We start from the raw sequence: 12205 nt of genomic DNA on the forward strand, positions 1-12205 counted from the left end.
CAGCCCCTTAGGATCATGTTAAACACAAATTTTGGATCAACATACATGACTTAAAAATCCTCCTTGATGCAAAAACGAAATTATAATCAAGGCTCCCATATTTTTCATGCAAAACACAATTAAATAAATACTATGGTGTGATAGATGTTTGAAGGAAAGAATATGGCGTGTCTTTGCGTATTTAACGCACAATTATTCGTTGACGACGGCGAAGAACGGAGCAGGACCTTGGCTTTGAATTTTCTTGAGCTTTCTCGATTTTTTCCTTCAATATTGATGATGGTGTGTGCCGTGTGATTGGTATGCAATTTCAGAAAAGTGAGCATGAATAAAGTGTGGGTTTAGGGTGAGTTTTGTACATTAAATACTAATTAAATACTAACAAGGCTTTAGGCCTATTAAGCCAACAATTTAGGCCCATTAGTCTTAATTAGGATTTAATTAAAATATTAAAATATTTTTGGTTAAAATAAATTTGTGAATTTAATAGCCAGGTTGCCAAAAAGTTCGCATTTTTGTTGAAAAACCAACACCGATAAAATTTACGTCTCGGCGTATAAAATCACCTCAAAACCCCATATTTTCAAAAAATCAGAAAAAAGCATCACCCTTAATTTAAATAATTAAATACAATTAACCAATAAAAACATTTTCTATTTTCAGCCCTCGGTCTCCGTTCCTCGATCGCAACTCGAATAACCTTTTAAAAATACATTTTAATGCAACAATGTAGAACAAAATATTTAAAACATGTAGATATGCACAACATAATTAATCCATGCAATTAAAATATTTAATTAAAATACACATAGAATTTAATAATTGCATGCATGTGGTTCTCATGGACCTTTAAATTTTCGGGGCGTTACACTAATGCTCGCCCTCACGCCCGTGCTCGCCATTCCAGACTCGCACTCTGCCCCTTGTGAATGATTGTGTAGTTTTCGCAGTGGTAATTTTTACAGCGGTAAATATTTTTCGTTATTGACAAACTAAATAATTATGAAAATTGTTGTAACACAGCATGCCCTCGCTCGCCAGCATGCCCTCGTGCTCCGCTCACACAGCACGCCTCGCCACTCCAGCCCCGTACTTCATCGCGCCACATTTACACGCCATAGCTCGTCCTCCTCGCCCCCATCTTCAAGGTCATCTACTAAGCTTTAGATAGGAGAAACGAGTACTTCAATCACCCTCCATACTTCAAACACTTCACTCTCCTCACTTCAATCTCTTCACTCTCACAACCTCAAGCTCATCTACTAGGATCCAACCTTCACCCTCATCACCCCAAGCTCCTCTACTAGACTTCAGCCTTAGCAAGAAAATAAAACTCTCACCTCCTCATCTCGTAACTCCTCTGCTAAGCCGGGCCTTAGCAGGAAAAATGAAAGATACTTACCATATTGTCTCCCCACATAACTCCTTTGTTTGATATAGCATTAGCAGGAAATATGAAAAACCCCTTACGACCTCGCCTTCGACCTAACTACTCTTCTAGGCATAGCCCGAATAATAAAAGTTCCACATCCTCACCCTATGACTCATCTGATAGGCGATGCCTTAATAGGAAAATAAAAGTTTGACCTCCTCACCCCTTACTCATCTGCTATGCGATTATTTAACAGAAAAATAAAACTTCCACATCCGCACACTCAGACTCCTCTGTTAGACGATGTCTTAGCAGAAAAATAAAACTCTTACCTCTGCACCATCTGACTCCTCTGCTAGGCTATGCCTTATCAGAAAAATTTTATTTCTCTCCTTCCAAACTCTGCTTCTCTGCTAGGCGATGCCTTGGCAGGAAAATTTAATTTTTCTCTTCCCCAACTCTGCTCCTCTACTAGGCGATGCCTTGGCAGGAAAATTTAATTTTTCTCCTCCACTCTGCTCCTTTGCTAGACGATATCTTAGTAGAAAAATTTAATTTTTCTCATCTACTCTGCTCCTCTAATAGACGATGCCTTAGAAGGAAAATTTAATTTTTCTCCTCCTCAACTCTACTCCTCTACTAGGCGATCCCCTATCATGAAAATCTAATTTTTCTCTTCCCCAACTCTGCTCCTCTGCTAGGAGATACCTTAGCAGGAAAATTTAATTTTTATCCTCCACTCTGCTCCTCTATTAGGCGATGCCTTAGAAGGAAAATTTAATTTTTTTCCTCCACTCTACTACTCTATTAGGCGATGTCTTAGTAGGAAAATTTAATTTTTCTCCTCCACTATGCTCCTCTACTAGGCGATGCTTTAGTAGGAAAATTTTAATTTTTTTCCTCCACTTTGCTCCTCTCCTAGGCGATGCCTTAGTAGGAAAATGTATGTTTTCTCCTCTACTAGATGATGCCCAAGCAGGTAAAATTTAATTTTCCTCCTTCACTCTGCTCCTCTACTAGGCGATGCCTTAGTAGGAAAATTTAATTTTTCTCCTCCACTCTGCTCTTCTACTAGGCAATGCCTTAGAAGGAAAAAATTAATTTTTTTCATTCATTCTACTCCTCTGCTAGGCGATTCCTGAGCAGGAAAATTTGATTTTTCTCCTCCCCAACTCCGCTCCTCTGCTAGGCGATACCTCAACAGGAAAATTTAATTTTTGTCCTCCCCAACTCTACTCCTCTGCTAGGCGATGCCTTAGAAGGAAAATTTAATTTTTCTCCTCCATTCTGCTCTGCTACTATGTGATGCATTAGTAGGAAAATTTAATTTTTCTCCTCTACTCTACTCCTCTACAAGTCGTTGTCCAAGTAGGTATGCCTTAGTAGGCGATGCCTTAATTTTCTTCCTCTACTCTGCTCTGCTACTATGTCGATGCCTTAATTTTCTTCCTCCACTCTGCTCCTCTACTAGACGATGCCTTAGCAGGAAAATTTGAATTTTCTCTTCCACTCTGCTCCTCTACTAGGCGATGCCTTTGTAGGAAAATTTAATTTATATCACCCTTATAATACAACATCCATTAATTGAATAGAAGAATATGACTTTATTGAATTTCAACTGATTACGTATGACACATTCAAAAATGAAATACCAATGATAAAATCACAAATGATATTTGCTAAGGTGAAAGCATTCTAGGTCCTCTTTAAAGCCTTGTCTTTAGCATTCTCCAAGTAATAAGGTCCACATTTAAATTTCTCGATCATTCTGAAAAGACCCTCCCACTTTGGGTCCAACTTTCCCCTCTGCTCTTCTTGTACCTTCACCAGGACCTAGTCACCCACTTCTTCCTTTCCTAATCATGTTAACCTCCACACGCGCTCTTTTTCCCTCCTCCCTCACTACCCCTTCCTAACACCGACGCGTGACTTCTTGGTCTCCGCACAAGACTCCAACTACTTTTCCCACGGGAAACTTAAGCTTCTGATGACATGTGGAAGCTATGGCTCTAAAATCCTTTAGAGATGGCCGTCCCAAGATTCTATTATACGATGATAGAGTGTCTACTACCGCGAAGGTTATCATTTTGGTTATCCTCCGAGGATCACTCCCCACGGATAAGGGAAGAACAATTTGACCCAATGGCTGAATGACTTGTCCCGCGAACCCATACAGAGGGGTAGAGACCGGCTCGAACTCAGATCCTTCCACTTTCATCTGATTCATCGTTCTCTTGAATAAAATATTCACGGAGCATCCATTATCAATAAAGATCATTGCCACGTCGTAATTGGCAATGGTGGCCGTCACCACCAAGGCATCATTATGGGGAGCCACAACGCCTCGGAGGTCTTCCGGCCAAAAACTGATGACGGGATCTTGTGGTAAGTCTGCATCCTTGTATATCTCAAAGTTCTCCAACCTTTTTCCTTGTGTTTTTCGATCTCGTCTGGAGTCTCCATCAGTAGTACCCCCAAGATCATATGAATCATTCTTCTCGTATGAGAGTTGTCTTCATTCATTCTCCTCCTCGGATTGACTGGCTCTCGAGGAACATCTTGATCTCGCCATTCCTTTCTCTGCTCCCCAACCCTCTGATCTATCCATGGAGGGCCTCGACCTCATCGGGGGGAGGGGCGAGACCTCGGTCGACTCCCGGATGAGGATCTTTCTTGTCTGTCCCGCAGAGGCAATCTAGCACTGATCTCAACCCTTTGTGACTTCTTCCACCTTCCTTCTGATTCTCTCACATCCATCACCTTGTCGCGATTCTTATTCAGAGGAACATGGGATGAGAATTGTCTCCTACCCCTAGTCTTATTCTCCTCCCTCTCGCTCGCACCTCTCTTTCTACCTCCCCTCTCCACTCCCTCAACTCTACTTCCCACAGGCCGCTGCTTCATCCTCTTATGCCGCTGGGCATCTTCTATATTTATATATTTGTCCGCCCGAGATAATAGATAATCATAACTTGATGGAGGTTTCTTGATCAATGACTTGAAAAATTCCCTTCATCTCAGACCTTGGGTAAAAGCACTGATCATGATGTCATGGGTAGCCGCTGGTATCTCCAGCGCAGCATTGTTGAAGCGCTGAACGAATTCTCATAGAGTTTCAGCTACTTGATGCTTCATCACAAACAAGCTCAAATAATTTTTTTGGTGTCTTTTGCTACTGGAGAATCTGTGCAAGAAAGCAGCGGAAAAATCCTCGAAAGATCGTATGGAGTTGGGCTGCAAGGTGTTAAACCATTGCTGGGCTGACCTTACCAACGTTCCCAGAAACACCCTACACTTGACTCCATCTGAATACTGATGCAACAGAGCAGCATTCTCAAACCTTCCAAATGTTCTTCTGGGTCAGTATTTCCATCGTACTCTCCTACGTTTGACTGTCGAAAATTTGGAAAAAGCCCTTCTTCCAAAATGGCAAGTGAAAAAAGACTTCCTCTCTTGGTTGCCGGCGTTCTGCTTCCCAACTGCTGCCTCAATATTCGTATTTCCTTCCACATCTTTCCCATCTCAATATTCTCCCCACTTGGGAGGGATTGTGTCTCTTCCACCCTACTCTGGTAGCCATCAGCATTTTCCTCTTGCTCCTGGCGAGTGGCATGTTCTTCAACAAACATAAACTCTTTGTTTTTCTTCATGGCCTCGTCTACTGTCCAGGTAATAAATTGGCTCAATTGTTCCAGGGTCAAGTTCCCCACATTCTCATTGGGATGGGGTTGCTCGTACCTTGTCTCGTGACGGGGTTGTTCAGCTCTCGCCTCATGATGAGGTTGTTTATGTCTCGTCTCAAGACGAGGTTGTTCGGGTCCCATCTAAGGACGCGATGATACTGAGTTAGTTCTTCTGCTTCCTCTTCTGCCTACCATCTCTACGTCTCAACTCAAATTTCCCACAGATGTCGCCAAGTGATACTCACTTGAAATTTAGGGTCCGATTCCAGCAAGTTACACTAGTCCAGACGCATGCTTTGAATTTGCTCTGAGCTTTAAATCACGAAGAAGACCGTTAGAAGGGGGTCGGGAGGGTGTCTCGGCGTAGCCCCTCCGACGCTCAAGTCAGAGACTGAGTATATAAGTGGGGAGCAGCTAAGGGTGCTGCTGAAAAAATAATATAATGAATATGAATGAGTTGGATACTCAAACCTGGTATTTATAGGAGAATACATGGGCCTGTCATGGTCCTTCTACCTTGGTTAGGGATGGGCCGAGGCCCATGATCCGGTGTGGGCTCGATTGGGATGGACTCATCCATGGGGTATCACAAATCAAATTGCTACTAAACCTAAACAAAACTAACACTGAAATAAAACTCGAACAAATAACTCAAACAAAATCGTAAATAATCTATAATCTAACTATGGCATGTCATCATGCAATATCATATAAGACATTGAAAAAAAATATAGACATAATGACAAGGTTGAATTTGCTTTAAATCCCAAATCTAACTTAATTTTGCGTTCAGTCCCTGTTATAAAAAATATGTGCTTGTGCTTTCCGATCCACGAAAAAGTATTTTTACACTCCTCAGGCCAACATGTTTTTCATGTATGAAAATTGGTACAGAACATTTAAAATATGGCATTAATATATAATATTTGAGTATCAACTATTTTATATCTGATACAAAAGATAAGATTTTGAGTATAAAATATGAACAACTTATTAATATCGGCATTTTCTATACATGTTTGAGTACTTAAAATCATATATTAATATCATATCTGAAATACTAGGTAATCAAGTTTCATATATTAGTATCATATTTTCAATGTTTTGTACTGATTTTCATCTGAAAAGACAAATGTGTCATTAATATTAATATTTGTTATACATGTTTAAGTACTCATTAGTCATATATTATTACCATATCTGAAATAATTAATAATTAAATAGCATATATTAGTATCATATTTTAATGCTTTGTACCGATTTTGATCCGAAAAATTTTTTTGTAGATCAAGGAGTGTAAATACATAATTTTCTGATTTGGACAGAATGTAAATTTAAGTTTGGGTGTAGAGATTTAAAGCAAATTTACTCTATTGACTATCAAACTCAATCAAAAGACAAAATTAAGAAGGAAAATGATCCAGAAATTGAGTTTCAAGAAATTTATAAATTCAAGCAGAATAGAGAATGGTATTGCAAGTAGGCAATGTGATCATTCCCAATTCTTAGGTGGAACCATGGTTCAATGAAATCATTGTGAAGGCTATTGTTCTGATTCTATTGATATTTCATAGAACGTTCACGATAAGTGTAGTGTTTTTTTTTTTTGGTATAAAAATAAAATTTTTGAAAATATTTGGAAAGATATTTAATAATTTAGAAAATCAAATTTCTGCGATAGCCGCGAAATTAACGATATTTCGTTAATGAATTTTTCTATGGTTCGTTTTTAATATGTCAACCCTTTCAGAAGTTGGAACTCAAATATTTGATCAATGAGGTTTCGCTTTTGCGATTCCGAGTTGTGATGAATCCAAACCAGATGGATAAAACTGATTTTTTCTTCAATTAAAAGTGTTTTTCAATATCGCTTTCGAAACTGGAACTTAGTATTTGCAATTCAGTTCCGATAACTAAAAATAAGAAACCAAAATTATATGAAATCGTAACCAAAATCGTTTTATAGACAATTTAATTTATGTAAATTAAATTAAATCATTTTTTTAAATAAAAAATAAATATTCATACTATTTTGTAATATAACAGTTAAAAAAATCACCCTCATTAGTTTGATTACCTTACAATTGTACCACTAACTTTTTTTCCCTTTAAAATTTAGAGGTTTAAATTTTATTTAAATCAGTTCAAACCATAATTAAATTGGAAATGACATTGTCAAGAACTGGGATCATAATCAAGTTAGAGACGAAGTTCATTAAGGGATTAAAACTCATAGTCAGTCGAAAAAGGGGAAATTCTTATTTTTCATTCCTATAGTTCAAAGGTCTTTTCAGATCGGTCAATCTTAATTATCACGTGCCAAGGTGGTCTATAAAGTTATGATTTTTAACTCGTTTAGGGAACCTGCATTGGTGTATATTAATCTACATTAATTTATCTTCAACTTCTTCAAAAAACGTGAGATCCACATGTCACATATTCATTATATTAACATCTTTTCATTATTAATACAGACTAACATTCATTTAATATCAACGGCTCTTTGCTATCATTATTTAAAATTATAAATTATAACTATTTAAAATAACATAATATTATCGTTTTATAATTATATAATGTTTAAAAAAATTTGTTAATTATTTTACGAATTTTATTTATTTAAAATTAAAATTTTATTATAAATTTGAATGAAGGAGTACAAAAAAAAACAGTTGCATAACATTAAAAACTCCATATAAATCAAATGTTTTGAAATTTGTAATAAACTAACTTTCATGGAATGTTGTTGTATTGTGCTCAATTAAGTCGATACGAAGTTAGTGATCTACTTGATTGTCACGTAGTTAAGAATTTCTCCGGAGATAATCATGAAATCCTCGGTTTGAGCCCTGGACGGGTTGTGCAGGTTCGTCACTTCATCGTTGGACCAATTTGTCACGTTACTCCCCTCATATTCAACAATCATCTTATGCAAAATAATGCATGTTAAGATAATATATTTTAATTATTTTTGTACCAATAACGAGTTTGACATCTATCAATTGCCCATCGAGATTGGAGCAATCCAAATGCTCGTTCAACATCTTTTCTTGCAAATTCCCGTATTTCCTTAAACAACCTCATTTTAGGATCCTCCGAGCAAAGAAAAATCTTCACAAAAGTAGTTCATTCTAGATATATTTCATTGTTAGATAATAGACTTTCGTATAATGAGTGTCGTTAACCTTGAAATTGATCTAGCGGCATTTCTTTGTAAGACATTGTTGAATATCCGTACCACATATTAATATCATTACATGAACCCATGATCCAAAGAAAGCGTGTCAGATCCAGAAGTCTTGAGATGTGACCGCTTCAAGTACTATTTTCGGTGACCCATGACCTCTTGTAAACCGGCATTTCCAAGAAATTGGGCAATTTTTCCATTGCCAGTGCATACAATTAAGGCTACCCAACATGTCAGGGAATCTGTGCCTCTCTTTCATGCATTTGAAGAAGATGTTGAACATCATCAGCATTTGACATTCTCAAACATCGATCAACAAATAATTTAATCATATTTAAATACGTTGAATGAGCCCAAAGTGCATTTCACAAAGCGAAGGAATAACTCTCTTCATATCCGAAATCGTCTTCGAAATATATGATCTTGATACACTGAGTTCGTGGAAAAATAATGATAGACGAGCTTCGATTGACCGGCTTCACGATTTCTTTGGATGAACCTTATTCTTACTTTGATATGCTTCATGTATCTGTCTTCTTAGTTGAAGCATGTATAAGAACCACCACATTGTGCTCAAAACCATTTGTGTTCGAACCAATGTGGGTGGGTGTTAATCACCCAACCACTTGGCCACACCAGCATAAGCGTTCAATTGTTTGAATGCCCATGAAACATTTTGTGTACGGATCTAAACTTTTATTTTATTTTTTAAAAAAATTAATTCAAGTATTTTAATATAATTTTTGTAAAAAATGAAAAAAATTATGGAACATTTTTAGTGGTTGAATTTTTTAGAAAAAAATTAAATTTTTTGAATGGCTAATTAACGGCTATTTTATTTAAAAAATAAAATATTCATATATAAATATTCATCACATTCCACAAATTATTTCAAACATTCAAACACATTATTCTACATCATAAATCACTTCAAAAATCTTCTATTTACTATTTTCATCATCTCGGTTTTTATTTTAAATATTTTTTTTTCTAAAATCATATTTTGTTCCGAAATGGATGAAAATAAACCAGGTTTTTTTAGAAATTTCTTGAATTATCCAAAAATATTGGAATAAAATGTTTCTTCCCAAAATTCATAAATTCAACCAAATTATCCATATTTTTCTTACCCACCAAATTATCTACATAACTAATATCCACCAAATTATCCATATAATTCATATCCACCAAGTTATTAATCTAATCCATATACAACCGATATGCCTTTTACATCTCGGACGTAAATGAACTGGCCACTCCGACATTCATCCCGGAGACTCAATTATCCGACCATGAATCCAAAATTAAACTCGCAAATTTGGAGAAAGTGGATTCTGGTAATGAGGGTAGGAAAAAACTGTCAACATAGAGAAAGGTTGAATACGAGGTCTTAGCGATATCATTTGTCAATATAGACGATGACCCAATCATTGACAATTATCAAAAAACGGATGCTTTCCTGCACTTTTTGTTGGGTGTACTTGTGGGACGAGCATGACGATTGTCATTGTTGTAGCTTGCAACACATCCCAAATTAAACTCGCAAATTCGGGGAAGGTGGATGCTGGTTCTGAAGGTAGGAAAAAACAGTCAACCTAGAAAAAGGTTGAAAACGAGGTCTTAGCGAAATCATTTTTCACTATCAGCGATGACCCAATAATCGGCAATGATCAAAAGGCGGATGCTTTCTTGGGACGTGTTGCAAGCTTCTACAATGACAATCGTCATGCTCGTCCCGCAGGTATACCCAAAAGAAGTGCAAATGTCATACGATATCACTGGTACAATACCATCCAAAAAAAAGTATATCACTTCACCGCAAGTTACAATATCATTTATAGTGTGTATCGTAGCGTCCACATTGATGAGGATATACTGCGGCTTGCGTATAAAAAATATCACGATGAAAATAACGGCATCGGATTTATTCTCGAGCATATGTGGAGAATTGTAAAAGACCATCCGATGTTTACTCCAGAGTCCATTGATCACCTTGTTGGCACGAAGAAGATAAAGACCTCGAAGTCGGAAGCAAGCAACACCTCATCCAACCAAGATGTGAGTCTACATGTAGATCTAAACGAAGAATAAACTCGGTCAATAGGTCAGAAGACAGTAAAAAGAAAGGGAAAAAGCAAAACGAAATTGGACATGTAGTGTATTACAGTAAACTTGGACAATATGTTGGCAAAGTTTACTGAGTATACAAGCACGTTTCTTCCATATTCAATAACGTCTTGCTAGGAAATGGCCCAGAAAATGATTTCACAGCCAAAGAAACTCAATATATAAAGAGATATTATCTAACAGATGGAATATATCCGAAATGGGCTACTTTCGTGAAGACTTTTTCTTGCCCGGAGGATCCTAATAGAAGTTGTTTAAGGAAAGACAAGAAGCTACAAGAAAAGATATTGAACGAGCATTTGGGGTGCTCCAAGTTTGATGGAAAATTGTCAGAGTTCCAGCTCGTTATTGGTACAGAAAAAATTAAAAACATATTATGTTAACATGCATTATTTTGCACAACATGATTGTTGAAGATGAGGGGGGTCGTATGAAAAATTGGTACAACGATGAAAGTGATGAACCCACATAACTCGTCCAGGGCTCAAACCGAGAATTTCATGATTATTTCCGGACAAATTCCAAAATACGTGACAGTCATGTGCATCACCAACTTCGTGATGCAAACGTGGTTGATCAAGCACCAAAGAAAGCATGGGAGTCGTTGGAGTTGCCCGAAGGACCTATAACGAGGGGACGAAGTAAAAAGTTTAAAGATGCACTTCAAGGACTCATGATGAGCTATCAAGGAAGTCCTACAAGTTGGATGTCTAAATTAGAGGAGGTTGGGAATCATGGGAATAATATTGGAGGTTTTTGGAATGTTATTCAAGTGCAATTGCCGAAGGTGGAGCGCACCCGCGCCAGTTCAGGGACTGCACTCGCGGTCCATGATAATCAAATTTAAGAAAATATTGCCGAAGCTATACCGCACCCGCGGTCAAGCAAGGATCGCACCCGTGGACGGCAAGCGCACACGCGCTCCTACAATGACCGCACCCGCGGTCCTTTTATTCAAACTTAGCCGAAGCCACATCGCACCCGCGGTCCAGTATGCAGCGCACCCGCGGTCTAATGTCAACTTCCGTGTCAAAGTTGCTAGTTATCTTCTTTAATGCTTTCTACACTACTTTTTATGGGTTTTATTAATTATATAATGCATTGTAATGACCAAAAACGAGAATATTGAAGATTGATATCAAATACATTGAGTTCTCTCAATTTTCAAAGCTTTTAGCTTTGTTCTTCACAAGAAGAAAACCAAATCAAACTTATCAAAGATTTTCATCTTTGTGGCGTTTGTCGATTGTTCTTCGCACGGATTGTCAAAACAAGTTCTTTGAAGGTTCGTTTGAAATTCAATTGTTTTATCGTTGATATTTGTTGCTAAGTTATAATCGCTTAGAGGTGAATATCACAAAATCGTTACTTGTTTCAAAAGATCGGGACAAAATAATCGTTCCTTGTTTGTTATTGAATTGAGGGTGCGATTTATATATTCGTGCTTGCCTTTCATTCGTACGAGGATTCGTATCATTTGGTATCAGAGCTTTGGCTCATTGAATTCAAGTAAGTATCGTTGTTGTTATTTTTCAGATCTGTCTCAAATTTCATTCTGTTTTCATATCTGTGGTATCCTTTTGTTTCTATTGTCATATCTACCAAAAACAAAAACAAAAATTTGTTCTGTTTTTGTGTTATCCTTTGTTCTATTTTAAGATCTGCGTTATTTCTATCATCTTTTGATAATCCAGAATTCCCGAAAAATTTGTTCTGTGTTATTCTGTCGTTCTTATTTTTGTGCAATCCATGTGAAACAGTTGCAAGTGTTCACAAGTTGAATCTTGTTTGTTTGATAAAAAAAATAATATATATATAAAGATTGAGCACACCTTT

At 37.1% G+C, this 12205-nt stretch overlaps 1 protein-coding gene across 1 annotated transcript; it reads left to right on the forward strand.

Annotated features, from left to right (window-relative positions):
• Window positions 1-9736: 9736 nt before the first annotated feature.
• LOC142544438 (glutathione S-transferase T3-like) lies at window positions 9737-10333 on the forward strand. The gene is made up of 2 exons (XM_075651487.1): window positions 9737-9818; window positions 9867-10333. Exons 1-2 carry the CDS (start codon window positions 9737-9739, stop codon window positions 10331-10333), a joined length of 549 nt encoding a protein of 182 aa, XP_075507602.1.
• Window positions 10334-12205: the final 1872 nt, after the last annotated feature.

The sequence above is a fragment of the Primulina tabacum genome, chromosome 5 (assembly GCF_025594145.1).
Source record: "Primulina tabacum isolate GXHZ01 chromosome 5, ASM2559414v2, whole genome shotgun sequence".
Classification (NCBI taxonomy): domain Eukaryota; kingdom Viridiplantae; phylum Streptophyta; class Magnoliopsida; order Lamiales; family Gesneriaceae; genus Primulina; species Primulina tabacum.